This window comes from Cyclospora cayetanensis, unplaced genomic scaffold (genome assembly GCF_002999335.1).
Source record: "Cyclospora cayetanensis isolate NF1_C8 unplaced genomic scaffold, CcayRef3 CcayRef3_contig_65, whole genome shotgun sequence".
Taxonomy (NCBI): Eukaryota; Apicomplexa; class Conoidasida; order Eucoccidiorida; family Eimeriidae; genus Cyclospora; species Cyclospora cayetanensis.
In genome coordinates this window covers 51,604-79,583 of record NW_020312646.1, presented here as the reverse complement: position 1 = coordinate 79,583, position 27,980 = coordinate 51,604, and the positions used below count along the sequence as shown (strand labels likewise).

Sequence of the window (27,980 nt, the reverse complement as noted above, 5' to 3'; positions counted from 1 at the left end):
GCCGGCTGTACAGACAGAGGGGCATTTGTTGGGCACCGCGGGAACAGAGGAAGAGTCTCACGCCGACAGCACTCACCGACAAGCGTCAGCAACAGCAGCGGCTTAAAGAGAGCCGCGAGCTTATCCGTTCTGCTCAGCACAGCATGAAGAAGGGTCAGCCGGTGCCTAACAGCCCGGCCTCTCCTCCTCTTAGCGGCGGCGCCTTGCGCCGTCCAGCAGCACTGGTGGTTCGCTGCCGAGAGCCTCCTTGAGTGTGCTGCAGCCTTCGGTGTACAAGAGACTCACTCGGTGCAGCTTCTTCACAGGCAGGGGGAGGCATCGTGGCCGCTTAGTGTTATTTGCACGACACGTGAAACCAGACTATTTGGATCGTTTCGGTTCGCCACCCTGTACCGTCTTGGCGAATATGGGCCTCTTTTCTCGCATGCGCTGCGGCAAGCAGCGGAGCGGCAAGCAGCGGAGCGGCAAGCAGCGGAGCGGCAGCAGTGGCAGCTTTTGCTGCAGCAAGAGTGAAGTGAATTCTGAGTGCAGCAGCCTGCGCCAGGAGAGTCTCGACGTACTGCAGCTTCAGCCGCAGCTGCCTACGCCGTCTCATGCCCTTGATCAGTGGACGTTTCCCTCCTCTCGTAGCGGCTTATTGCGTAGCAGCAACGGCACTAGCGCAAACAACAGCATCAACAACAGCACTGGCTCAAACAACAGCATCAACAGCAGCACTGGCTCAAACAACAACATCAACAACAACTGCACTAGCACAAACAACAACATCGTCCGGCGGTTCTCCAAGCTCATGGCTCACGGAGCAGCGTTCCCAGCCGAGGCTGCGCTTAGCGGGAGTCGCAGCAGCGGGGTAGGCGCTGGGAGTGGCGTTAGCAGCGCCTTTCCCCCTACTCGTCCGAGCAGCAGTTGCAGCCTTGGCGGATTTCAGCACCAGCAGTGGTGCTTGCAGCGAGGCGCGAGCGCTCCAGTCCCCTGTTGCTGCTGTAGCGACCACAGCACGCACAGCGGAGCAAGCGGCGAGCAGCTGTGTAGGGGTCGCTGGTGTGGAGCTTCCTGCACAACTGGCAGCGGCGCGTTGCTGCAGCAGCAGCAGCAGCAGCAGCAGCGAGCCGTTGGGGTGGTCTTGAATGTGCCGACGCTCATCGAATCTCGCGGCGTCAAGTGCCTCATCCTCGATGCTCCGACAAACGAAAATCTGCAGGCTTACTTGGAGCAGATGGCGCAGGTGGGAGTCACGGATTTGGTGAGGACGTGCCCTCCAACGTACGACGACGCGCCCGTCTTGAAGGCAGGCATCCGCATGCACGATCTCACTTTTCCAGATGGCGAAGCTCCTCCGATCGAAGTAATCTGCAGATGGCGAACTCTGGCTTCTAGAGCCAGGGCAGAGGGGGGCGTCATTGCGGTGCATTGCGTCGCTGGACTGGGCAGGGGGCCTGTGCTGGTTGCTGTCTCTCTAATTGACAGTGGTCTTGATGCTGATGAGGCTGTCAACTTCATCCGATCTCGCAGAAAAGGTCAGTGGAAAGGGGAGGAGAGGGGCACACACAGTCGCTCGCGACGTCTGTATGTATGTATATGTATATGTATGTGTTTATGTATGTATGTGTATGTATGTGTATGTATGTACGTGTATGTTTGTGTATGTATGTACGTGTATGTATGTGTTTATGTATATGTGTATGTTTATGTATGTATATGTATATGTTTATGTATATGTGTATATGTGCATGCATGTTTGTGTATGTAGTCTCATCTCTCCATCTTTTCTCGATTTTCGTGTGCAATGGCTGCGTTGGCAGTTTGCAGCCGGGTGGGCTCCTCACAACAAGGGTAGAGGCTGCGGGAGCGTGTGTGTATCTGACTGTGTCGTAACCCGTCTTTGTGCGTGTGTTTTTCGCTTCTCAGGTGCTATCAACCGTCGGCAGCTCGCGTTTCTTCACAGCTATAGGCGCCATGCGGTTGCCTCGCGGCGCTGCATGCGACGTTGTGCCCTCATGTGACTCCCCCTCTTCGGAAGGCAGCGGTTCATTCGCGCGATGGCCACCCTTTAGGAGGCGTGGAGTGAAAGACGCGGGGTTTATAAGGAGAGAAGGCTCTGTGTTGCCTGCCGTGAGGCTTTTCAGAGGGCGTTTTACCCCATCAGAGAGAGGAGGCCAGTTAGAGCGAATGAGCGAAGACAGCAAGACAGGCTGCAAGACTCAGAAACAGGAGATTTCTTTGTCTGCTCCTGTGCCGGTGGTGCGCTGGCTAGCGTCTAGCTAGCGGGGTCTGTCTGTCTCTCTCTCGCTCTCTCGTGAAGGCCTCTTATTTATTCCTTGGAGCAAGAGGTTCTCGTGTTTGATGACGGGCACTGTTGCAGTCAAATACAGTACGAAGGGGCGTTAAAAGGAAGCTCTCTGCCTCGGAATCTGGATGCGTTTTTCTGCGCCGCGCGGGGTTTAGCTATGCATGAGAAGGGCATGTTTCGCGGCGTCCTAGCTGAGCGAATAGGATGTCAGAAAAGGGAAGATGGCGCGTTTTTGGGCTGCATTGACGGCGCGGAAATCCTGCGGGCATGGAAGAGACATATCGCCCTAGTAGTAGAATCAATCTGTCTTGGTGTTCAGCGAGCGAGCTGGTGGTTGGTTGCAAACGAAACTCTAGACGTGCTTGTGCGTGCTCGTGTGTGTATGCTGTGCCTGTCTGTGTTGCCTGCCTGTGAGATAATTGGTCGTGGGGCTGCTGTGCTTGCTGCCGTGCGATGCGTAACGGTCACCTCGTGAAAGGGGTATGAAGGAGAACCGAGGAGGCGGTTGTTACCGCCGTCCTTGGAGGCGCCTCCCCGCGTTACAAAGGGGGGGCGATCGATGAGGATCACGAGTCTTTGTAGTACTCGCTCGCCCTTCATACTTGATGCCTCCGCATCCGTAGCTGAATGAATTGCACAAGAGGAATTCGTGCTTTTAGTGTCATTTAGGGGACCGCCGGGAGCGTGCAGATGTTGTGCTGGGGCGAAGGGCTGTTGTGAAACGGGTGCAGGTGTTTCGGGGTTTGATGGTCAAACGCACAGTTGAACTCCCGCCTCCTGCCCTGCAGAAAATAATGGGCCAGGTCTGCCGCGCCTCCCCCGACTGTGAAACACTTCCACGACGCTTTTACGTATGTAAGGTCTCCATAATCGCAGCCGTCTTTGCCCGTTTTTCATGCGGAACGAGGCGCGCGTGCTGCGGGTAGCTCCGCAGTCGGTCTAGCAAGGTTGCTCTTTCCTCGTTTCTTCGCCGTCGAGTCGCGCACGGCACGAAGAGGAATAGCGGGAAGGGCTTTGATCTGCCCCTAGTATAGTTGCTAGTGGCCTTCACCTACCAGCAGCCGCGCCTGTAGCTCGCGTTGGTCAGAAGGCGTCAGTAGCTCGGCAAGCGCCTGTTTCGTTGGTCCTAGTATATTAGGTCTGCCTTGCCTCCTCCGACTGCGGAACACTTCTCCGAACGCTTCTGAGTACGTAAGGTCTCGCAGTCGCAGCAGACCTTGCCCGCGAGGGGTGCTGCAGAGAGTGTTTGTTCGCCTCCCTACGCGTTTACGCCGAGTAGAGTACCCGGGAAAGCGGCTGCATTTTGCTTTTGTACGACAATTATGGTTGAGCTTCTTTTGCCGTTGTGCTTGGTGTAATGCATAGTCTCCTCAAATTTCCGCCTGGGGTGGCTCTAGGTGGATAGTGGCGAAAGCCAGTGTATTCCGAAGCGTGGTGCATTGCAACCGGAGTGCTTCTACGTATGTCCCCACCGTTCGCAGCGCTCGGAATCCTTCCACCCTTGAAAGGAAAGCGTGGCGAGCCAATGTGGGGGAACGCCAAGGGGTGACTTTTTAACGGTATGGAGGAACGAGCTTTCGGCCCCTTTGAGAAGCGTCTCCTAAACCGGCTAAGCGCCAAAATAGTACAACTTCTCATGAGGTCCTCTTCTTTACACGGGTCAAGCCGTTAAAAGAGCAAACTGAGAAAGAGGGAAGTCCGACGCAGGGGAACATTGACAAAGTTCTAAAGAAATTGTTTTGGGGAAACCTCAAACATTGGAATGGGCGGGCCCACCACACTACCTACTTGCAATGCTCAAGCCCAAGAATGAACACAACTTCCCTTAGTATGGCATTACCAGAAGGAGCACCTAGTTTTCATGAAGAAGCCACAAGAGTCCCGCTTAGTTTCCTGTAGCTTGTTCTAACAAAACACTCTTAAAAGACGCACAGGCACGCACAAAGCGGCCAGCTGCAACGCACTTGGTGTGGGCGTGCAACGTTAGGCCGTGGATTCCATGCATCGTAGACTCTTTTTATAAAAATACCATACAGGTCTACATAGATTCCACTTCCATGCATGGGGCACAAAGAGGAATGGTGGATTTTCCACTAAGCCCAGCGGAATCCTGGGAACAGTGGCGTCCTTTCAATGCTCCCTCATGTGCGTCTCAAGTCGTGAGACAGTGTCAGTTTCCAATCTTCTTGAGAAGCTGAGAAAGCGGGCCCTTGAGGTGTCCCAGAGGGAAGCCGATTACACTGTGCGGGCACCCAGAGACGCTTTTCAAGTATTTGGCCATCTCTCCTTTTTCGATGAGAATGGCGCCGGCAGAATACAGAACGTCGCCTTCTTCGATGATTCGCTTGCGGGTTTCCGCATCCATCTTGTTGAATCGCACTTCAGAGTGGACAGTGAAGACTTCGCGCGAGTTGAATCTGTATGCCGCGGGGCCCCCGGGTTCGTCGAGTATGCTTGCCGCATGGACTACCGGTAGCGGACAGCTGCATGGACTGCAGTTTTCTCTGCCCGCCGCTGATCCCTGCTGCTGAAATTTGCCACACGATCTGCATTTATGAGGAAACTCGGGGCCTGCAGGAACGGCGGCGTTTGGATCCCATGGCGGATTTTCGAGTTCGTCGCAGAGGTCCACCAGAACAACACTGGTGGTGACGATTATGGGATCTTCGGTTTCAGAGTATCTTTGCAGGAAGCACTCCGCCTCTTTCTTGTCTCTAGGCTTGAACATCACGCGTCCATGGAGGGAAACGCCTGTATCGACCGCAATCAGCACTGGAGGGCGGCCATCCGCAGCCTCCAGTGCCACACAGGATTCCGCGAACGAAGCAAGTGCCGCCACGGCTGCAGTGGCGCCTCCAGTTCTTCTTGCAGCGCTTTCGGCGAGTGCAAGAAGCGGGAGGCGTTCAGACTCTGGGAGGTTCAAAATCTGGTTGTGCAGGCGCAACTGCAGGAGGTGCTGCGTGTTCGGCCCCCTGAGCGCATGCACGGCGGCATCTGCCTTGAGCTGTGCAATTAGCAGCGTCCGTCTGTCAGTCGAAAGCTCGGGATGCTTGGCTTCCAGCCATTGCTGCACATCGTCCTCCTCAAGAGGGGCGGAAAAGGCACCGAAGGGCACCCCAGCTTTAGCAAACAGTTGCCTCCGAACCTCGCTAGAGGAGGCCAGCAGCAAGCTGCAGTCCGTTGTGGCCAGTTTCTGAACTTCCGGAAATTCGTTCGGATGAGGAAACCTATACACATGCTCGGGCACAACGGCCTGCTTCTCGTCTGTAGGCGGCATCATGGCGGGCGCGAACAAGCCACGCCGACTACAGAGGGAGCGAATTCGACGCGGAAGGAGCAATGCAGCGCACACAGTATGCGTGTCTGAGAAAGCAGGGGGCTTTCATGAACAGGGGAGCGCCTAAGAGGCTGCAGGGTAGGTCGGTTGACGGCCGGCGACTGGAAGGTAAAGATATTCACCCATAAACGAAGAGCCACAAGCAGCGTCAACAGCCGACCTCATTGCATTGCTGGAAACAACAAGATACCATGATTTCATGCGCGCGTTCCCTTCGTTGTACGGCAACGCCTGGTGCAGCCCGCGGGCTACAGGGAGGCCTCGATAAGATCGGACTGTGTGACGTGTGGCTGCTGCCTTTCTCGTGCCTGCCTCTCAATGAGTTATTTGCCTGCAAAAATGCTCAGATTCTCACTTCCTTGCGACACGTCAAGATTTCTGGCGTTCTTGCCTCTATCTATGAAGATCAGAGCGCTCCTGCCTGCCCGTCGGTCTGTGAGGGGGGCCCCTGCATCGGCTCCTGAGTTTCGATGCGGTAGTGGGGGGTGCAGCTTACCTCCAGCGTTTCTCTAAACGAGACTTTCTGCAGATAGAGCTAGCAGTTGCAGGGCGTTTCACGGGGTAGGAAGGCTGGGTGGCGGCTTTTGAGGCAGGAAGGACGCAGAAACGCGTGCTGCGCAAAGGTTATCCTGCGTACAACGTCTTGCACTGCCTCCAGATCTCCAGAATCGCAGAAAGGCGAGAGTTCTGCCGCCAGCTGTGCCTCTGGAGCCGCAGGAAACGCGTGGGTGCAGACTTAGGGACTGTGCGCTCTTCGTCGGCGTCAAGATGCCGGCTGCAGCTGCAAAGAAAGAGCAGAGAGAAATCCCATCCGCAGGTAGCCGGGGGGGGCAAAGGAGTCGACGGGATGAACCTTGTGCGAAGCCTGAGGCGCGAAAGCGTTTGGCGAGTTGCGCGCAGAAAGCTCGCAGCTTGCAGCGCCTTCTAGAGCACAAACAGCACGACGTGAGCAGTTGCGCATGCCGCCTCCTGTATTTCTGCTGTATGTGCTTGGCGGTTGTTTTGGGCTGGTGGCGTAGCTAGAGAGGCTCTTTAGGGTGAACGAGGGCAGGGAAGGGGGAGGAAGGGGGAGAGCCAGAGGGCAGGTTATTAGGGAGCCTCTCGAGAGAGCAGATGAATTGAGGGGGGAAGTACAAGGTAACAGAGTGCAGCGGCAGACGAAGCTTTAGACCGCTGCCATTCTCCGTACCGACAGTTTCTGCATCCTGCTGCACGTTTTTTTCTCTGTCTGTGTGTGTGTGGCTGCTTCATCGCTGCCAGCTTCCGGAGGAGGTGCAAGCTCGGATGCGCGCGGAGGCAGAGACTCTCCAAAAGCGGCATCGGCTGCGCGTCAAAGAACTCAAGCGACAAAAGTTTATTCGGTCCAAAAAAGCCCTCTACTCCAAGCTCAAGTTCTACGGTACGGGGAGCACCGAAAAAATCCCGCATTGTGACGATCTTTAGCTCCTGAATACGAGAAGAAAGCAGCTTTCTGGATATTTTTAGAAGGTTTCCTGGGGTTAGAGGGAGAGGCATGGGGAGGAAGGCATGGGATACGATTCTTCGGCGTCGCCTCTTGTGCTTTGCCACGGCTTCCTGGTAGATGATAGCTTACCCCGTACAGCTTCGCTCAGCTGCAGCTTGACTGTGTGTCTGCATCTGTCTCGCGGAAAGGACGGAGGCGCGCTTCTGCCTCCAGACGCAGTTCCTTCTGCGCGATCTGTGCGGGGTTGTTGTTCAGAGCTCAAGAAAGTGCAGCGGCGCTTGCAGCAAACCCGCAAGGAACTCCTTGCCCTGATGTCTGAGCAGGAGCAGGGAGCCGTTGCTCCTGCTGCTGGACGGCCCCTTGCAACTTCTTCCGAGGATCTTGTCGTTGAAAGCGCAGAAGCACTCCCGCTGGAGGCGCGCATCTCGCAGGCTCAGCAGAAACTGCGGTTACACCTGGAAGACTTGAACTACATCCGGGTATGTCTGTCTACGCGCGCACTTCAACGAGATCGGTATGTACATATATATGTATACATATATATATATATACATGTACATAGAGAGGCCAGGCTGTCTACCCAGTGGAGAGAAGGAGAGAAACTGAGCACCTGGAACGTCTAGGATTGCCGAGTCTCTGCGCGAACTGCTCTCAAGGGGGTGGGGCAGGAGCGAGGCGTCCAGCATGCACAGGAAGCCATTGCATGCGTGCAGCATTGTGGCAGGACGTTGCATGCGCTTTCTCTCTCTCTCTTGTTGTATGACAGCTGTAGATCATGTGCGCCTTTTTGCCGCAGTTGTATCCTGAGGACGCGCCGTATGTGGCACTCTTCCCAGGTGCGCGCGTGATTTAGCCAAAATCGCAGCAGAAAAAAAACGGTGTAAAAAGCCTCTTTGGCTAAACAGAGAAACCCGGCAAAAAGTGTCCTCTTTCGTTGCTTGCTTGCCTGAATTCTGAGGGGGGTGTTTCCTTTTTTCCATGTGGTGACTTGGTGTACAGCCCAAGACAGCGAAGAGAGTCAGAAGAAGCGGCAGGAAATGCGCCGTCGCATTCTCGAGCTGGTGAGCGAAGCAACGTGTTTCCCCTCAATTATAAGCACCGCAGTTTAAAACGTCGAGGATGGCTTCTAGCTGGTAGGGAGTGAGACGAAGTCGCAACGTCCCACGCGTGTGGCGTCACCCCCTGCTGTGCACCTCTTAAGAAGGCGCTGCTTTCCTGCATGTTGGGTGTGCAGATGCTGGAGAGCCGGAAAGGTCCAGCTGTCGACGAGGAAGACGAAGCAGGTGAGAGACTGCTTATCCTTAAGGGCAGCGAGCCTGGACTGTGCTTCTCCCTCCCCCTCGCGCACGCTAAGCGAGCGATCTGTCTTCTCAGCTAGACGCTTTCGAAAGGTAGGGGTATTTTGTTGCGTCTGAGTCTGTAAGGGGGTCGACAGACGTCGCTATGTGTTTCAGCGTGCTGTGTCTCTTTCTATCTCTGTCTCACTCTAAGCGGTGTCGTCTTTCTGCATGTGTACATCCACAATTTACCAACCCCTTCCTTCCTTCCTTGTTGGTTTCGTGGCTGCTAGCCTCCCACCTGCCCCAGAATTACCCTTTTTTCTGTGTTTTATCGCTGGAAGGGCGCTATATTTGTTTAGGGCTGCTGTGACTACGCTCGTGCCTAGTCCGTGGAGCGTCTAGCGCTGCCGAAGCAGCAGGCGCTCCAGCTATGTAGCTCCTTCCTAGCTGCTTCGGTTGTACAGGGATTTTTCTTTTGCTTTGGCTGAACGCCCTTGGTAGGTGTGCGCGTGCGAAGGTTCCCGCACTTAGCCAGCGGCTTTTTGGTGCGTGTATGTACGTGTTTGTGGGGTCGTCATTGCACTCCTGCAGCTGGGGAGGACATGTTCGTGGATGCGAGCGATGAGGCACCCGATGGCGCCGCTGCAGCTGCGACAGCGGACCCTTTCGAAGATGCCCGTGCCCTTTCAGATGAGGAGAAGCAGACGCAGCAGCAGAGACGTGGGGGCAAGGCCTTTCGCTACGGTGCAAATCCACAGAATGGAGGAATAATCCGCGGCAGCAATGGGCGAGCAGGGGCGTCCCATGTGCTGCAGAAGGGGGGAAAGCACGAGAGGCGCTGGACGGAAGGGGAGGATCGCCTTCGCGGTGGGAACGAAAATACGCAAAGGCAGAAGAGGCAAGCACCTGGGAAGGGGGCCTCCGTCGAGACGCAGCGAGAACGGCAGGAGGCGGGTTGTGGGCGCACTGCTGAAAAGGGGATTCGAGCAAAGCGAGATCCTCTGCCGCAGAAGAAGCCACATCAGCAGAGGGATGCCACAGATAAGGCACGTGCAAAAGACCCAAACAACCAGCCGACACGGATCGGTTTATCGAAACACAAGGCCCCCAATCAGCACGTCATGTTCGATTCCGATGAGGAGTAGGCCTTTTTATTGTTTTGTTAGGACTTTTTTTCTTTGCAGCTTGTAGGCTTCCGCGTGCAGCTGTACATCTCTCTGTTGTGCTGCCACTGCTGCTCTTGATACGGACCTCGGACAGATGCGGCGTTGAGCTGCGCGCACAGCAGTAGGACTGGCTGTGCAAGGGGTAACTAGCTGATGAGACACCTTAGAGGCAGCATGCTGCCACGCGGCAGCCCCTTCGAAAGACTATAGTGTCTCTTGAGTTGCCGTATGCCATTTCCTACGGAAACAATCCATCTAGGATCTTCATAGGCTGTCACTTACTAGCCGCAAACTCAACTCAAAACTTCCTAGAGAGGAATTGCGTGTTCCTCCGAAACTTATTCCGCGTCCCAGCCCTCACTGCTGAGGGTTCGGCATAGGGGTACGGGTGGTTCATAAATAGCTGCGCGTTCGCGCACCTGTAAGCACGCCAAGCCGTCACAGTTAGATGCACATAGCCACCTACAACGCTCCCTCCCAGATGATGGATCATTTTTGTACGCAATGGACTCCAATCTGCGATCCATACGAGTCAGGAATAGTCAAGCCAAGGGAGAAATTTTCCTGAAACGCATGGGCTACCACCTGCAAAGCTCTCAGGCCGCAGAGAGGCATCTCACTCGCGTAGAGACGCAGTGTATACGTAAGTAGGTGCCCCTTGTTGGACCCGGTTAAGCATGTACGGGTGGCGAGCGTCCCACTTTTCACCCTGTAGCCGATAGCTAGCCAGGCAGGCGGCTTTTTGTGATTGAAAGGTGTAATTCGACGGCCTTAGCTACAGAAGCGAGCGCAGACGCGCACTCTGCACGCCGCACAGGCGGCAGCAAAGGGTGTGGGCAGTTTCCTTCGTTACCCGCTGGAGGGGGCATTTTATGCGTATGCATTTTCTACTTTATCGAGAGCAGTGCTTGTTCCACTTTGTAAGAATGATTGTTGTGCAGGCTGCTTCACTGTACTGCACACGCTCCAAGCGCTGTAGGGAGCAGTACCTAGACAGACGGCTTCAACAGTTAACAGTAGGTGAGCTCGGAAGCTAAGTTTCTGAGGAGTTTAGGGTCACTGAGGCTTTGCGCGCCTGTATAACGCGAAAGACACCAGCCTCTTTCCTTGTTGCTATGTTCGCGGCCTGCCCGTAAGTGTCTGGCATTGTGTTCAGATATGGAAGACGCTTGGAATTGGATCCAAGGCAAGCATAGCGGGTGAGCCACTGCTCACAGGCTATTTATTTTTGATGTACCACAATATCGCCTCTAGAGAAGCATTGGAGAAAAAGAGAGGAACGAGGCGCTGTTTGGGGGTCCGGCAGGCGACTGCTGGTGTGTGTCTGCTGTTATAGTGATGAAGATTTGGGGTATACAGCGCTTTGGGATCTTAGTTCTCTGCTTCATTTAGCATGAACACCTAGAAAAAATAGAGGAGGCCTGCATTGTTGCATCAGTTCCCCTTCTGCCGCTGCTGCCGCACACATGCAGACACCAGCCGCAGCCGCTGCCGCCGCAATGGAGGGAAGCAGTGGTATTACAGAGCTGCAGCGCCCTCTCGTCTCACCGTTCCTTCATAGTCACTAATTTCGCCAAACTACTGAGCCGCTAAGCGCTGCAAGAGCAGCTCTCCACGCCCATACCTGCCCTGTGCAGCCGCCGCTGCCAGGGCTGTTGCCGCTGGTGACTCTCTACCCCCTGTCCTCGGCTATTAGTTACTTTTCCCGTCAAGTGATCCTCCTTCGAGCTGCTGCGACTTGGCGAGACGCAGAAAGGAGCCTCTTCGCAGACCTTTCGTCCCCTACCTCTCTATCCTCCTCGAACGCTTCAAATCAACGGCTCTGCGCTCCTTTTCTCCCTTCACGCTTCGCCGGATGCCCTCGGCGCTGAAGTCCGGAGGTTCACGCAGAGCCACGAGCGAGGAGCAGCAGATGCTGCGGAAACTGGGAGGGCGTTGGTCCTTCTCTGCATGAACCCTTTAGCAGGCAGCGTCTCAACAGAGAAGAGACAACGACCCCCTCTTCATCGCAGTCACACCAGGAGCAGCTGCCACCACCTAAGCAGTAAGAGCAACGAGGGCCTCAGCTGCCCGCCTTCCCCTCCGAGGCTCCTTCTAAACACTTCCTCCACGCCTGCGCATGCGCGCGTGTGTGTATATGTATCCGATTGATAACCTCCCCCTCCTGGCTGCTGGTTCCTCTCCCTTCCCCCCCTCCCCCCCCTCTTTTTCCTCCTTCCCTCCCCCCCGCGCGTGCACGAAACGTCCATCTCCTGCGCACAGTATGCCTACATGGGCTTCCGTCTGAGTGCCATCTGCCTTTGCTGTTGCTTCTGCATATTGTTCCTCACATGAAACTACCAGCCCTCATCGTCCTAGCGGCTGTTTCAGAGCATGCGCCATCACCGGCCACATTCTTTGCCGCTTCCCTAAACACAACAGCCGCGGAAAAGTCTCTCAACTCCTCTTGCAACTCGTCGCCTTCGTGCACCCCCTACCGTCTGCCTCCCTGCCTTCGCATCGTCCTTCCTACTGACAATGTCGTGCATGCTCATGAAATGTGAAACCAAGAGCAGCCGCGTGAAGGGCGTCGCCTTTCACCCTTCGCTGCAGTGGTGCTTGACAGCGTTGCACAATGGAACCATCCAACTGTGGGATTATCGTATTGGATCGCTTGTTGACCGATTCGACGAGCATGAAGGTACTAGAAAATGACGACTTTTATGCTAAATACATACACTTATACTATATACATACATTTATAATATATATACGTACATATCTAATACACACACACATTTGTAATACACATAGTTATATGTATATGATACATACACTAATGGTCAACATGAATATATATATTGCATATGAATAATATCCACTAAGATATCTTATACACACATTTATAAGATATGCAGACAGATACGTCTGTTGAGCGTCGTCCTCGTCATGGTCATCGATAATGATCTCTTTTTCGTATTTTCAATCCTCCTTGCCTTGGGGAAGGAAACTAAAGGCTGCCTCCTTTTATAGGCTTAACGGCCCCTCCTACACATGCTGGATTTGTTGCCCCTCGATTTGATGTTGCCAGCAGTGATACTTATCGGCGTATTTCTGTGTATATATGTATATCTATCTATATGTATCTATACACATTTTCATATTTTTATGTGTCGATATATATATATATGTATGTATCTATATCTGTATGTCTATCTGCACCTCTTTCCTCTCCCCTTTAAGCGCTCGTGCCATGCCATCCATTTTTTTACCGTGTGCTACTTTGAACGCCTGCTTCTGCATGCAAGGGCAGGCAATCGAGTGAGTGTCATTGTCACATCCTAACGATGCAAAAATGAGGGGCCTATGAGGGCTATTGTTGTTTCCAGTGACGCTTCTCCCCTGGCTATGCGCGTGTGCGCTCATCGATCCGCAGAGGCGATGTTCGCTTCTTCTTCGCTGCCCCCTTTGACTTGACGTGGCCATACATTTCGCTATTTACACGACTTTTCTGCAGGCGTGTTTATGCTTGTACAGGCCCGGTGCGAGGCATTGACTTCCATGCCTCGCAGCCGCTCTTTGTTAGTGGTGGCGATGATTACCAAATCAAACTGTGGAACCTTCTTCAGCGCAAATGTATTTTCACGTTTTCGGGACATCTGGATTACATTCGAACAACTTTCTTTCACAATATCTACCCGTGGATCCTCTCAGCGTCTGATGATCAAACCGGTACGCAGCAGAGCGCTTGCACACATGCACACATATACAGATATATACACACATACACAGATACAGATGCATTCCTACACACAGACACATACATACACAGATGTATGCACACATAGATACGCAGATACGTACATACACAGATACATGCACAGATACATACACACATACATGCACAGATACAGATACATACCTACACACAGACACATACATACACAGATATGTGCACACATACACTCATACATACATAGATACACAGATACATGCACACATACACAGATACACACATATATACACACAGGTACATGCACACATGGCAAGGGGGTGCCACTCATTCGTTGCATAAGGGTTCTACTATGCGGCAGGCGTGTCTACTGTGCAAAAAACGACGCAGCGTTCTCGCCGTTCTTGTGGAAAATGTCAAGTGCAGGCTCACTTGTGCTGTACTCTGTTTTCAATGCGATCTAACGGGGTATAATTCTGCACTATAAAACTGCGATTCCCTCGGCCTCTCGAATACACCTTGTCTGTCGCACTGCTTGCGATTGAAATATCGTGTCTGCATGCACTGTTACCTGAACAGAGAGATTGTTGGATGTTAAGCCTTTGCGGCCCCTTTTACAATGCGTTGTATCATGTATACATGGACGCACATAGATAGATCGACACAACATAGATAGACAGACGGCTCTGCACTCAAACACAAACACATACAAACAAACAAACAAACAAACACACACACACACACACACGCACATACACATATACATACGCAGAGAGACAGACCTTGTCTTTCTATCGAAGTCTGTCCATCTAAGTCTGTTGATGGAACAAATATCCTTACTGACAGAGAGATACGAGTGCACACACGCATGCGCGTTTAGACATGTCTCTCTTCTTGTCTATTCCATTCACGAGGCGCTAGTTAGCCATTTTGCTTTCTTGTGTGTTGTATGTTATATTTGTGTGTGTTGTATGTTGTTGTATGTGTGTGTTGTATGTTGTTGTATGTGTGCGTTGTATTTGTGTGCGTTGTATGTTGTATTTGTGTGTGTTGTATTTGTGTGTGTTGTATGTTGTTGTATGTGTATGTTGTGTGTTGTATGTGTATGTTGTATGTTGTATGTGTGTGTTGTCTGTATGTCGTACATACATATATACATACATATTGTGTCTGTAGTGTATGTGTGCTGTACGGTTTGCATCCCGCAGTGCGCATATGGAACTGGCAGTCGCGCGTGTGTGTGGCTGTGCTGACTGGCCACACGCATTACGTGATGTGTGCTCGATTTCATCCGACGGAGGATCTTGTGGTGTCTGCCTCTTTGGATCAAACTCTGCGGCTATGGGATACATCGGGTCTAAGAGAGCGATCAGGTGGCATGGCAGGGCCTGTGGGGAGATCTGGCAGCAGAAGCAGTGCGCATGCAGATATCTTCGCGGCTACCGATGCCGTCTGCAAGTTCGTCCTAGAGGGCCATGAGAGAGGCGTAAATTGGGCAGCTTTTCATCCGTCCTTGCCGCTGATAGCCTCCGCTGCGGACGATAAACTGATCAAGCTCTGGAGGTAGGCGCTAGGCTCTCTATCGAGGGAGGGGGGGCTTCCCCGTGGCTTTGGAAAGTCGCTTTTTCTGTCGAAATTTCACGCCTCTCCATGGAGCTCTCCATCCCTATTTGTACTTCCGTCTGGCAGTGTGTGGCCCGCTCGCTCTCGTTTTTTTTCAAGGAGGCTGCGCGGTTGCTTTGCAAGGGGTAGCTGGCTCTGTGGCAACTATTTTTCCTCCCTTCTCTTCTCCCCCTTTCCTTCCCTGCTCGGAGACGCATGTGATGCCTTGCTAGGGGTGTGCGCTCTTTAGATAAATAAATATATATGTACCTATAAATTAATATAAATTTATGTCAATTTGCATGTCTGTTTATATGTAGATGGCCGTCTGTACCCAGCGCGCTCCTAAGAAGCATGGGGCCGTGTTTGGCGAGCGTCTGCTGCATGCAGGTACAATGCTGTGAAGGCGTGGGAAGTGGATACGCTGCGGGGGCACAGCAACAACGTGTCGTGCTTGGTTTTCCATCCGCACCGAGACTTGCTGCTTTCCAACTCGGAGGACAGGAGCATCCGCGTGTGGGATGTCACGCGGCGAACTTGCCTGCACACTTTCCGAAGAGACACAGACAGATTCTGGGTTCTGGCTGCTCATCCGACTTCTGGAGCGCTTGCTGCAGGCCATGATGGCGGGCTTGTAGTGTTCAAGATCGCCACTGAAAGGCCACCCTCGTGCATGTGGACAGCGAGCGAGCTTGTTTTTGTCGCGGAAAGGCGCCTCTGCTGGATCGACACCGCCGCAGTTCTAAGCCAGAAGTTGCACGAGCAGCAGGGTGGACCGCAGCAGCAGCAGGGAGTGCAGCAATCGCAGCTGGAAGTGATGCTCGCTGAGCTTCAGAGACCCCTGAACGCACTTGCAAGCGGTCCTAAGTATATCCTTTGCAACCCCCTCAACGCAGGAGAGCTGCAGACGGTTGCCGTCTATGTGCGTAGTGCAGGAAGCGACTCACGAAGTCTCGTTGCTGCTGCTGCTGCTGCTGTCGAAAGCTTCTTCCTTCGCCCACACGTAGCTCCGCGCTGCTGCTCTTGCTGTTAGCGTTGTTGTATACACCTCGACGCCGTCCGCGGCACGCTTTGCCTGCCGTCTGCGTCCTGAGGCTGCGCTGCAAGCCTCCTGTGTTGGGGATGTCGTATTACAGCGCTGCTCCAGACTCTCTCTCTCGCCACTGACTTTCTGCGCTAGAAAGGTACTGAGCTTTTCCGAAGGATGTTGGCGATCTCTGACTTTCGAATTGATGCAGGCAGAGGGTGAAGGACTGACATACGACTTCTACTGCGGACCGCGAAGCGACGCGAGGGGTGCTCCCCCAGCGGCTAGCAGTCTTCTCCAAGTTGCGCAGGTTCGCTCTCTTGCAGTTGCATCACAACGACAGACACAAGGCCGTCCAAGCTAGGAGACGCCTCTTCCCTGCCTTCTTGCCTGCCTTCGTGCCTGCGTTTCTTTCTTCCTCTCCCCGCTTCGCCGCTTTCGCTTCTCCCTAACTTCCTCCCCTTGCCAGTGCAGCCGCCGCTCTCGCATTATCTCCTGCAAAATTTCTTAGCGTTCCTCGGTAGAATGGTAGCGCCCATGGTAACGTGGGAAGGAGGACACGATTTGTCTCTCTCTATATATATATCTATCTCTCTCTTTCTCTCTCTCTTTCTCTATATCTTTCTCTCCCTCTTTCTCTATATCTTTCTCTCCCTCTTTCTCTCTCTCTTTCTCTCTCTCTCTGTAATATGCATTTATTAGATATACACATGTCTGCCGGAGGGCTGTGCAGGCGCTTGGTTTTCTCTCTTTCCTCCGTGTTGCTCTCTCTGTCTGTGTGTCTGTCTGCCCCTCGCGCCGCTGCTTCCCAGAGGAAGGCGAAGGCGTAGCAGCGTGTATCCACAAACATCCCTTTGCATGCGCGTTGCTGCCTGTCTCTACAGGGCACAGGACAGTCCTTTGCTTTCATCGCGAGAAACAAAGTGGCTGTGCTTGAGGCCGCTCCAAATGGGAGCTGCTTGCGAATCTTGACTGCCCCCTCGGTTCGTGCATCTTCGCTTGCCGGTTCTTCTGGTGCCTCATCAGTGGCAGACGCAGGACGGATTGAGGCTCTCCCCGTGCAGACCGAGAAGATCTTCTTTGCGGGTTCAAATAAGCTTCTTCTTCTGGGGGATGACAAGGCAAGTGCATGTGCTTTTTTGCAAAACGGGGGCCTTTTTGGCTCACTAAATTTCGACCACAGGCACATACCAAATGCTCGGCTCAACTTCGGCTGCCTCCTTGCTTGCGTTGCTGCAAAACAAGCTGCCCCCCAGCGTCTTTATAATTCCCTTTGCGCTGCTTCTAATAGTATAGACACATACCGATACATCTATATATATATATGTACATATATATATATATATATATATATATATATATATATATATATAGAGAGAGAGAGAGAGAGAGAGAGAGAGAGAGAGAGAGAGAGAGACAGACAGACAGACAGACAGACACACAGATCTGTAGATCTTTGTCTACATTTTATGTTATATGTAAATAAATAAATCCTTTCAGCTATGCATATATACGTATATATAACAGTATATATATATATATATATTTGTATATTCCCCGTCATGTCTGTCCGTTGACGCCCCTCTATTTCACAAGCTTTGTCCGCGTGGTGTTGTGTATTATCAAGCGTTTGCTGAGTTTTTTTCACGCATACGTGGGCTCCTGTGCTTTTCGGATTTCTGAGAGCTGTCGGACGAATGCTCTGCTTCTTCGCAGCTATTTCTGTACGATCTTCCAGTCCGCCGCCTCTCGCCGCCTTTGCAGCTGGCCCTTGGAGGGCCTGTGCGGACTGTTTCTTGGGATGCTGAAATGCGATTTCTGGCTCTTACTTCGAAGCATGCAGTAATTCTTCTTCGCGCAGATTTCGGTGCCCTCTCCTCAGCAGCTCCCCCCGCTCCCCAGACAGAGGCGGCAGCCTCGCACGCAGAGGCAACCCCAGGCCGGAGCATGCAGCCAGTCTTTAAAATCCTCACCTCAGTGCATGAAAACATTCGCGTCAAGGGAGGCGTGTGGGATGCAGAACTCGGTGCGCTCAGCTTCCGTGATCCTCCAAGATAGCTGCTCCCTCCCCTGCCGCTGTAGCGTTGAAAAGTATTTTAAAACGCAATCACACCACTAAAAGGGAGGGAGCCTCAGCGCAAAGATGAAACCAACCCTCTAGCTACAACGGCCGGTTCTTGCTTCACACTTGGAACCCCTTCGTTGTTCAATCGTACTGCATGCAAATTTTGATAGCCAAATGTTTCGCTGCTTCCTTTCTCACCTTATCCCTCGCCGCCCCCTCTACGGCACGTTCCCCTCCCCTCGTCCTTCTCCTCCCCCTTCTCCCTCCCTCTAACCTTCTTCTGTATGGCATGGCATATCCAAACCTGCCGATTTGTCCATATCCTTGTATGTATATATATATATCTACATGTATATATATGTATATATGTACATAGAGTTGTATATGTATATATATACAGGTGTTTGAGGACTGCCGTATGCTCGTTTTTTTAACGCCCGCTGCGTTTGCCTCCTCCGCTTCTCCCGCTGCACCTACGTCGCCGCTCTCTCTTTTATCACTCACTCTCTGTTTTCTCTCTCTTCATTCTCTTAAGGCCTGCCTGCTTGTCTTCGTCTTGGCGTTTGTGTAGGGGGCTTCATTTATGCGACGCTCTCCAATGTCAAGTTCTGCCTGCCCAGCGGTGACAGAGGAATCATCTGCAGCCTCTCGGAGTCGATATATGTAGTCAAGTGCGGACCTATAAGAAGCCCTCTTAAAGAAATGGACTTTCGAGTTTACTGTGTTTATGTGGGGGGAGAGACTAATTTGAGGTTTCTCTGCGGTGTTCGACCTCTAAGGCTTCCTGCGTCCCCCCGCCTTTCTCAAAACTGCTGTCTGGTTGTGTATTCTCTGCTGCTGTGTGCTGCTGCAGAGTGAGTCAGCAGCACCTGATGTACTTGGACCGTCGAAGTCAGCTTCTTTGCAAGCCTCTGGCCTCAAACGAATATCTCTTCAAGGTTGCTCTCAATAGAAGAGATTACATGCAGGTACGCGGGAGGGAGAGGGCGACGATATCGGGGTGAAGGAGAGAAAGAGAGGGAGATTTAGAGGATAAAAGAGAAGAAGAGGGAGATCTAGAGAACAAAAGAGAAGAAAGGGAGATTTAGAGAGCATAAGAGAAGGAGATTTAGAGAACAAAAGAGAAGGAGAGAAAGCAAAAGAGAGAGAGAGCGAGAGAGAGATTGAAGTCATCGAGGGAGAGGAAGAGAGAGTCTATGGGATGATATATTTCCGCTCAGTTATGTTGCCTTGTGAGAGGAACGCTGAAGGCCACCAGCAAGCGCATTGCGGAAACTTAGCATGCACTCACTGATATATTTCTGCGACGCATGCGGCTGTGTTTTTTTAGGTTGCTCTGTTGGTGCGTCACGGCAATTTGTGTGGGAACTCCCTGATAGGGTATCTGAAGGAGAAAGGCCACTCAGAGGTGAGAACGTGTGTCTGTGGCTGTAGTGGCGAATGTTGCATTTTTCTTTGAAGCGCGCATGCCTTCTTTTTCTGGTTAGTGGAGTAGGGGCCGCACTTGTGGAGTTTGGATTGCGCTGTCAATCAGATTGCCTTGGAGTTTCTCTCGGATCGCAAGTCGCGCTTTCTGATGGCTTTGGAGGTAGGACGCTTGGAGGAAGCCTTCGAGGCTGCGAAAGCACTCAACGATAAGGTGAGTGAGGTGTGCTGAGCCCACACGCGGTGTTGTCTTTGTGTGCAATGCTTGCTGCGCGGGGAGACAAAGAGGAGGCACGGGGTAGGAAGGGAGAGGGGGGGAAGGCTGTGCATCAGCTATAATGCGGAGCAGCTCAGCATATCTGGCATGGCCGGAGGCGCGTTGAAAGCTTTGCGCGTCGTAGAATGACGCGAGAGCGAAATTTGTTTTTGTCTTCCCCCTGTCTCTCTTGCCCTTGTCAATATTTTTTTCTCTCGTTTGGAGAAGATGCCGCCTCCCTCTCTGCAGAGCTAAGCGCTGTGTGCTGATGCCTCCGCTTGGAGAGCGACAGGCCTTGCCACGCTTCTTTCGCTCTTTTTCCCCTTCTTCTTTCTCTTCTGCCTCCTCCTTTTTCCCGCTTTCTCTCCGAGTTTCCTACAGGCGGCTTATGCGCCTTCACGTTATGTGCGCATTGGCATCCCGCCTTGCTCGTTTCTCCCGTTGCTTCTCACGCCCTCTCTCTGCCAGCGCGACTCGTTTCGGAGCAGAACTAAGCGCTGTGCCGTGCTACTGTTCGCCTCCCTTAGTGCTTCGCGAGCTGGCGCTTTTTTGCTGCTGCTGCGTTTTTGTCGATCCACACCGGCTTCCTGCCTGCTGCCTGCCTTTGCTCGTGCACTCGTTCTTTTTCGCTGGCTCTCTGCCGCGTATTCCACTGCATTTGCCTTCTTTTCTGCTATGCGCCTCCTTCGCCTCTGCGTCAGACTGGATGGCGCTTGCTGTCGGATGCCGCGATGCAAGCAGGGTCCTACGGGCTGGCAGAGGTGTGCTACCAAAAGCTTAAGGCTTTCGAGAAGCTGTCCTTCCTGTATCTGCTGCTCGGAGATAGGACGAAGCTTAAAAAGATGCTGCACGTTTCCAAGCTCTTGCGGCAGCCGCTGCTGCAGCAGCAGCAGGCGCTGCTGCTCGGAGACGCCGGAGAGAGAATCCAGCTGCTCCTAGAGGCACAACAGCCAGGGCTAGCTTACCTTTGCGCCAAATCCCACGGTCTTACAGAAAAAGCAGAAGAGCTAAGAGGTTCCGTTGATGAAAAACATGCTGACGACTTTCTTCCCAGAACGCCACTCGCTCTATTTCCGCCGCTTCCCATCCTCAGGTACCATACCTACCTGCCACCACATATACATATATATGTATATATATATAGATATTTGTATATGCCGTCTTACCTGCTTGCTTGTCTGCTTGCTTCTTCGCTTACCTGCTTGCTTCTCTGCTTGCCTGCAGGAGTGCTGTGTCGGAGAGTACTAGAGAGTCTGTGGGCAAAGGGAGCAGAGAGGGCGCTGTGACTGCTTGCTGATTTTTTCGCGATTTCATGCGCATGCAGGTTCGGACCAGGAGAAAGTGCAACTTGGCAGCCGATGGCAGCGGACGAACCAGCGCCTTTTGCTGCGGCCTTAAAGGCAGTCGACGCCATTGATGCCGAGACGGCAAGACTCATGCTGCATCGAGGTACGTCTCCTTGCGTAATGTGGCGATTTAGGGTCTCTTAGAGCCGAGCTTTTCGCATCTCTGCTGGCTCCCAGTGGGGGCGGAGGCGTCTCTGTGTGTGTGTGTATGTATGTGTGTGTGTATGTATGTATGTGTGTGTATGTATGTGTTTGTATGTATGTGTTTGTGTTTATGTATGTGTATGTATGTGTATGTATGTGTTTGTGTTTATGTATGTGTATGTATGTGTATGTATGTGTTTGTGTTTATGTATGTGTGTGTATGTATGTATGTGTATGTGTTTGTGTTTATGTATTTGTATGTATGCGTATGTGTATGTATGTATGTGTGTGTATGTATGTGTTTGTGTTTATGTATGTGTATGTATGTGTATGTATGTATGTGTATGTGTTTGTGTTTATGTATTTGTATGTATGCGTATGTGTATGTATGTATGTGTGTGTATGTATGTGTTTGTGTTTATGTATGTGTATGTATGTGTTTGTGTTTATGTATGTGTTTGTATGTATGTGTTTGTGTTTATGTATGTGTATGTATGCGTATGTGTATGTATGTATATGTGTGTATGTATGTGTTTGTGTTTATGTATGTGTATGTATGTGTATGTATGTGTTTGTGTTTATGTATGTGTATGTATGTGTTTGTGTTTATGTGTTTGTGTTTATGTATGTGTATGTATGTGTATGTGTGTATGTATGTGTTTGTGTTTATGTGTATGTATGTATGTGTATGTATGTGTTTGTGTTTATGTGTATGTATGTATGTGTATGTTTGTATGTATGTATGTGTATGTATGTATGTATGTATGTCTCGTTTTTATGCACGGCTGCGGGCCTTGCGATTTTTCGCGGAGGCGTCGCATGTTTTTGTTCTCTTGTTTCGTGTGTGCTCTTCTGTCAAGCGCGCGCCTTCAATTTTTTGTGAAAGTCGTGCTCACATGTCTTGCCTCTCTTTCTCTCTCTTTGCGTTGCCTGCCACAGGCCCGACAGAATCTCCTCCTGCCGTGTCTAGCGGCGTGGGGGGGTGGGGAGATAGTGGTGGTCAGCTTTGCAGCGATGAGTTTGCGGAGGAATTTGCCTCTGTCGGTGCAGCAGCAGAGGGCGAGTGGGAAGACGCCATTGACATTGGCATTGAAGAAGACAGCAGTGCAGCTGCAGCTGCAGGCACAAGCAGCGGGGAACTAGGGGGGATGAACGGCTGCGGTGGGGAGGAGGCTCCTGGCATAGACCCCACAACTTTATGGCGAAAAACGCCGATCGCGGCAAATCTTGTCGCTGCAGGTGCGCCGCTTCTGTTGGCATGCATGCATGCATGCATGCATGCACTCACGCATCTACCCAATCTACTCGTCTGTTACCGTGTGAACTAAGGACCGCGCGGTGCCTCTGTAGGGGGTGTTTGCTGTATCTCCAGCTAGCTAGAGGAGCGCTGGACGTGTTTTTCCCGAGGCTCCGGAAGCCGATGAGGCAAACGGACTTCTCTCTCTCTCTTTTTCGCCGTATGTAGCGCTGCTGTCTCTTTCTCTAAAGCTGCTGCTTGGTGGTGGCGTTGCTTCCAGCGGGAGCAGAGGCCGCACTTTTTGCATGCCAAGCCGTGTGTCTGTACAGGGGATTTTGCGGGAGCATTGCACCTCCTGCGTCGTCGCCTCGGCCTTCTGCGTGTCGCTCCCTTCGAAGAAATCTTCCAGCGCGTCTTTGAAGGGTCGTGGATGTACATGAAGGGTCACTCCTTTACACCTTCTCTTGCCCTCCCCCTGGCGACAGGGGTGGCAGCGGGAAGAAGCGGCCTTCCCCAGGGAGTCTTAGCGCCTCCACGCGTTGTCAGCTGCAGCTTCATGGTAACGCTGATTCGAGAGGCACACAAGCTAGTCACAGGTAGGCACTCAGCCTCCGCGGGGAGAAGCTTAGGGGAGAAGCTTAGGAAACGGGGAGAAGCTGTGGAGGCGCTCGCACGCGTCTCCGTCTCTGTGTGGGGTCTTGAGAGCTCTCAAGTGTCTTTACAGATGCAGCAGCAAAAAGCACACACAAAACGCGGCGGTGCTGTACTTCGCTCTGCCTTGTGGAGCTACCGTCCGCTCAATCCTTTGCACTCTCGCGTCGGGGGGGCCCTCCGGCTGCACCGCGCATTATATGAAGCCTTTCCTGCCTCTTTTTTCGTTATCGCACATGCTTGCGCATGCATGCATGCACTGCGATGGAGTCACAGGCTTTCTGCTGGGTTGCCTCTGCCGAACCCGCTGTCTTCTTTGCCTGTTTCTTTTCTTGCCTCAACGTGGTCAAACTCCGATCTCGTTTTGTATACCGACCCTGCGCGCTTTTCTCTCTCTCGCTCGCTCTCTCTCTCCCCTTTCTCTTTCTCTCTGCGTCTTCCTTCGCGTTGCTGAAATCGCGCGTTCATTCATTCGCAGCATGGCGACTTGGTGATGTGCAGGAGGCAAATTCGCTGAGGCGCTTGCTGCCTTCCGCCAGGCCCTCCTGACGCTGGCGATCGCTATGGCCGAAAGTCACGAAGAAGAGCAGCAGGTAAGTGCAGCTCTCTCTCTCTCTCTGTTTTCTGCTCTGGAGATTTCGTCAGTAAAGCCTGTAGTAGCAGGCTGCGGATAGAAAGCGGGCAAAAGGATGCTGCTTCCTCTCATCTCTCAACGTTTTGCCAAATATAAAGGGGGAAAAGGAGGAGGGAAAGGGCAGACGTATTTCCTGAGTCCGGTATAAGTGTGAATGCTCTTTTATCGCACCCTCTGAGTATGTGTCAGTCCTTGCTGCCTACTGCGCTTCTTCGCATGTGCTCATCAGCTGCTGGAAATGCTGGAAATCTGCCGAAATTACACTGCGGGCATGGCCCTCGAAACTGCAAGGCTTGCACTGGGGGAGAAAGATGCCAAGCGAAGTCAGTAATGATGGGCATGACTTTCCTGCACTGCACTGCACAGCGCAGCTCGCGCGTCTTTGCGTCGAGCTACCAAGAGCCAGCGCATACAAGATCACCTTGATTGTCGCATGCGGCGTGTCTCGACGCTTAGCAGATGTATTGACCAAAGCTGCTCTGTGGGACTGGGGGGTGGGGAACTACTCGCGCATGCTAGGGGCCTTTTCGTGAAAGCGCAGTCGCCAGTCCGCAGCGACTCCGTGTGTATGCCTGTTCTCTAGTGTGTTGTTGGTCTTTCACGCATTTCTAGCAAGGCGGCCTTTCTGCTTTCTGTGGAGTATCACTGTTTTCCCGCAGACTTGGAGCTTGTCGCCTACTTCAGCTGCTGCCGTCTGCAGCCCTCGCACGCCTTTCTGGTTCTTCGCCGTGCCCTCAGCGTTGCTTGGAAGAGTCAAAATTACATCACTGCGGCCTCTGTGCGTGTGTAGATGGTCCCTGTGGTGGCACTTGCGTATAGCCGTTGGGTGATGCCTTCGCCGTACTTGTCTTGCCCTGGCTTGCTTGGCATCTCGCTCTGCTACTTAAAGAAACAGCTGGCTTGGTGTGCAAATCGTTGTGTGCTTCGTGTCTCTGGATCTGCGTTTTACCGGCTCTTCACCTGCCACCGTGCCATGTATGGGCGACCCCAAAAACGCACAATTGGGAAGAAGGCTGTTTGCGTGCCTCTTTGGGGGGGAAAATTCTACGAGGCCTGCGTGTGCGGGTGCTCTCTGGTAGAGAAGGCGGGGGGAACGGGGGGAAAAAAGACGCCATCCACTTCGCTAGATTCCCGTGAAAGCTCCCTTTCATCATCATGACCATGCGATGCGTGCTTTGGAGATCCCGGAGGGGATGTTTTTTTCTTTTCCTGTCGCATGCAACTTCATGCAGAATTCGGTGCAGGGGCTCCTGTAAAATACGCGTGCAGTTTTGGGGCGCATGAGAATCTTTGTATGTGCATATTATGTTTGCATCATGAGTTTTTCGTTTATTTGCTCTACGGACCTCATCCTCGCAAGCAACTCCGAAGCGATTGCGTGTCGCACATATTCTTGCACCTTGATTATTGCTGCCTGCAGTTTGCACGTCGGCTCTTGGCCGGTAATTATGCTGGCTTGAAGGGCGCTGAAGAGGAAGTAGCAAAGGCGAAGAAAGTGCTGATGATCTGCGAGCAGAAAGGAACGGACGCCATTCAAATTAACTATGAGCCGGCAGAAGCAGGTGAGCAGGGCACGGTTGGGTGAGGTTGAAAAAATTCCTCGGCGACGTTCGTTTAATGGCGAATTTCCTCTTTATCTTCCATGTCTACCATCTACTGTTGGTTAGACGCCGAAACTTGGTCTTCAAATGAGAAGGGCTGAACCTTTTTCTGCATCTGGATCCTGCAGCTGACGGCGCCTTTGGTGTATTCGCCAGTTGCTTCCCCTGTGCGGTGGGCAACATCCATTTTGCTGCCTGTCCCGTTGTGATGCAGAAAATTTGCTCTTGTGCAACTCCTCCCTGACACGCCTGCCTCCTGGATCTCCCTTCATTCGCTGCGGCTTCTGCGGGGGCATAGCTCGAAGCGATTTGCAAGGACAGTTGTGCAACGTGTGCCAAGTGGGAGAGCTAGGTGCAAGGGTAAGTTCTGATGAAAGGCTTTGTCTGCTGACCCACCTTAGTGACCAGGAGCCTTTCTGAAAATGCGGGTTGAGGTTGAATTTCTTTGGGGGGTAGCTTGCAGTTTGAGGAGGCCGGCATATGCACTTACGAAGAGGCAGACTTCGTTTACGGTGTTGAAGTATAGAAAGACAGACACAACCATGCTCCCAGCTAGCTAAACGTGGTTTATCTTGGAACGGCTATTCAAGCGCTACATGGAAGTTTATTAGGCGTCCCGAATTATGAGAGGGGCCAACAGGGCAAGCAGTTTGGGGCTTTGGGGTACTGGATATCGAAATACCAACGGAGGCGAATGCATAGACATCTGCATATATGATGGATTCATATGAGGGAGGCACAAAACCCTAATGTGCTACTACGCCTTCATGCGGTGTCGGCTAGAAGCAAAATGGGCTAAACGCTATCTAATTAGATAAACAACAGCTAGTTCATGATAAGACTGACAAGTGCAATGAATGCACCTTTGGCGGATGCGTCTGCTGTCATGTGAGTCTTTTTCACGGGAACGCTCTTTCTATGTTGGGTTTTTCGTCAGCCTGCTTCTGTTCAGGATCTTGCGTTGTCTCGAGGCTTGTTCTTGTGCTCAGGTTGTAGGACTGCAGTTCCTTCCAGTCGTCTAAGGTGAAGGAGCAAGATGCAGCAGACAAATAACACCGAAAGCTGCGTGTGTACTTGCTTTCGTATCGGGCTTCCGTCCCTGCATTGCTGCAGCTGAGCGTCAAATATCAGTAATCCATGTCGGATCGGCGTACATTTTTGTACGCGCATATCCAGTTCCGAATACTGTGTGTGCTTGTGCTTGGGCATAGCGCTGCCACATAGCGGTATGCATGCTCCATATACAGACACATATATGTGCATGTATGCATCTATGAGTACATATATATATGTACACATACACCTTTGCCTATACATGTGTATATGTATGTGTAGACATGCATATATTTCTCTATACTCACATCCATATATGTATATTTGCATAGGTATGTGTGCTTGCATATACGATACGTGAATGTGCATTTCGGAGGTATGTTATATACATGGTGGCGTGGTGAATTTCGGTCCCTGCAGCGATTGGCTGCTCACCAAAGCAACAAATTTCTTTAGTCGAAATCTCATGGTGCGAGGTTTAGTTAAGCACATTAGAGGGAGGGGAATGCGAAATTCCTGGGGGCTGAAAAGGGTAGCGAAAGGTGGTCTACGACGTGCGTTACGCGAAACCGCCCGCATGCAAAACTAATGCAAAAAGGCACATGGAGAATTATCAGAAGAAAAACAATGAACAAATGCTGCCATAAAAGGTACTTGCAAAGTGCCTTTATTTGGCCGGAAAGGTGCACACATTGGCACCACTCGAAGTGAAGAAGAGTAAACTCATCAAAATTGAGCTGTAGCGGGTGATATAAATAGCGAGGCAGCCTCTTCTCGTGTGTCGTGTAGCGAGCGACCCATAAATATACCGCACGGCTAGACGTGCTTCGTTACTGGAGAACTAGCGATAATAATTGCATGTAGGGCTGCGCGTGGATCGTAATGCATAAATACATCAGGGGACGCAAAGAACGTGGCCGCATGTCCTTTCTGGCATCTCCCTCTGTACCGTGACTAATAAAAGTCTACTCAAGAATTCGCCTCCTTTCCCGCCCTTGCTTATCGCGACATGAAGCCCGTTGGCTGGCACATTTCTTACGTGGAGAAGGAAGATGCCGAAGTGTGCATCTCTATAACTTGCCTTATGAGACCCTGGATTATATCCATTCTATGACGTGCGGAGAACCTCTCCGTGAGCGTACATACGCTGTGAACCCTCTATCCGTTCCCCTGCCCATACTTTTTCATCTTGATCTCCTGCACCCAACTGCCATCCAGGTATACTTTGTCACTCACAATTCAGCAGCTGCGCCGCCCTTTTAGGTTACGGCGGCGTGTCTTGGGGAAAGGGGGGCAAGCGAGAATTTCTAGGGGCCTTCGTCGAATCGAACCAAAAAAGGCAAAGCACAACCTAGTTTACGTTCGCAGTATTATCGCCTTCAATTCAACTAAGGGCGAAGCCAAAAAGATTTGTAAGGTGCAGACTAGCGCCAACCAACAATAGGTATGGTACTGAAGGTGCCAGTATGAAGACTAGGCTCCCCTGCAAAAGTCTCTGATGCAGCATAATTGCTTATGTGTGTCGTCTCCTGACTGCATTTAATACTTTGTGCTGTTCTCGCCACTCTGTTGCTAATTGCTGCTCGTAATTTTGCCCCCTAACTTCATTTCCATGTGCCTGTTCGCTACTGCGTTTAGTTCTTATTGAGAAAAAGATGCGTTGAATTCGTTTACAACAAACTCCTGTTA

General features: G+C 52.0%; 4 protein-coding genes across 4 annotated transcripts; 3 read left to right on the top strand and 1 right to left on the bottom strand.

Moving 5' to 3' along the window:
- The first annotated feature begins 406 nt into the window (after positions 1-406).
- On the top strand, positions 407-2,003 carry LOC34622440 (protein tyrosine phosphatase domain-containing protein 1). The gene is made up of 3 exons (XM_022735602.2): positions 407-426; positions 493-1,517; positions 1,909-2,003. The coding sequence occupies exons 1-3, from the start codon at positions 407-409 to the stop codon at positions 2,001-2,003; spliced, it is 1,140 nt and encodes a 379-aa protein (XP_022592549.2).
- Positions 2,004-4,460: 2,457 nt separating this feature from the next.
- Positions 4,461-5,567, bottom strand: LOC34622439. Its single transcript, XM_022735601.2, has one exon. The coding sequence runs from the start codon at positions 5,565-5,567 to the stop codon at positions 4,461-4,463; it is 1,107 nt and encodes a 368-aa protein (XP_022592548.2).
- Positions 5,568-6,395: 828 nt separating this feature from the next.
- LOC113146820 lies at positions 6,396-9,517 on the top strand. The gene is made up of 5 exons (XM_026335301.1): positions 6,396-6,572; positions 6,888-7,026; positions 7,348-7,571; positions 8,327-8,375; positions 8,964-9,517. The coding sequence occupies exons 1-5, from the start codon at positions 6,396-6,398 to the stop codon at positions 9,515-9,517; spliced, it is 1,143 nt and encodes a 380-aa protein (XP_026191086.1).
- Positions 9,518-12,055: 2,538 nt separating this feature from the next.
- Positions 12,056-26,260, top strand: LOC34622438 (coatomer subunit alpha). The gene is made up of 20 exons (XM_026335321.1): positions 12,056-12,218; positions 14,459-14,813; positions 15,243-15,774; positions 16,091-16,188; positions 16,850-17,000; positions 17,596-17,905; positions 18,516-18,615; positions 18,798-18,912; positions 19,275-19,352; positions 19,479-19,583; positions 20,327-20,718; positions 20,950-21,074; positions 22,055-22,354; positions 22,682-22,948; positions 23,505-23,596; positions 23,867-23,960; positions 24,297-24,415; positions 25,058-25,199; positions 25,453-25,598; positions 26,228-26,260. The coding sequence occupies exons 1-20, from the start codon at positions 12,056-12,058 to the stop codon at positions 26,258-26,260; spliced, it is 3,717 nt and encodes a 1,238-aa protein (XP_026191106.1).
- Positions 26,261-27,980: the final 1,720 nt, after the last annotated feature.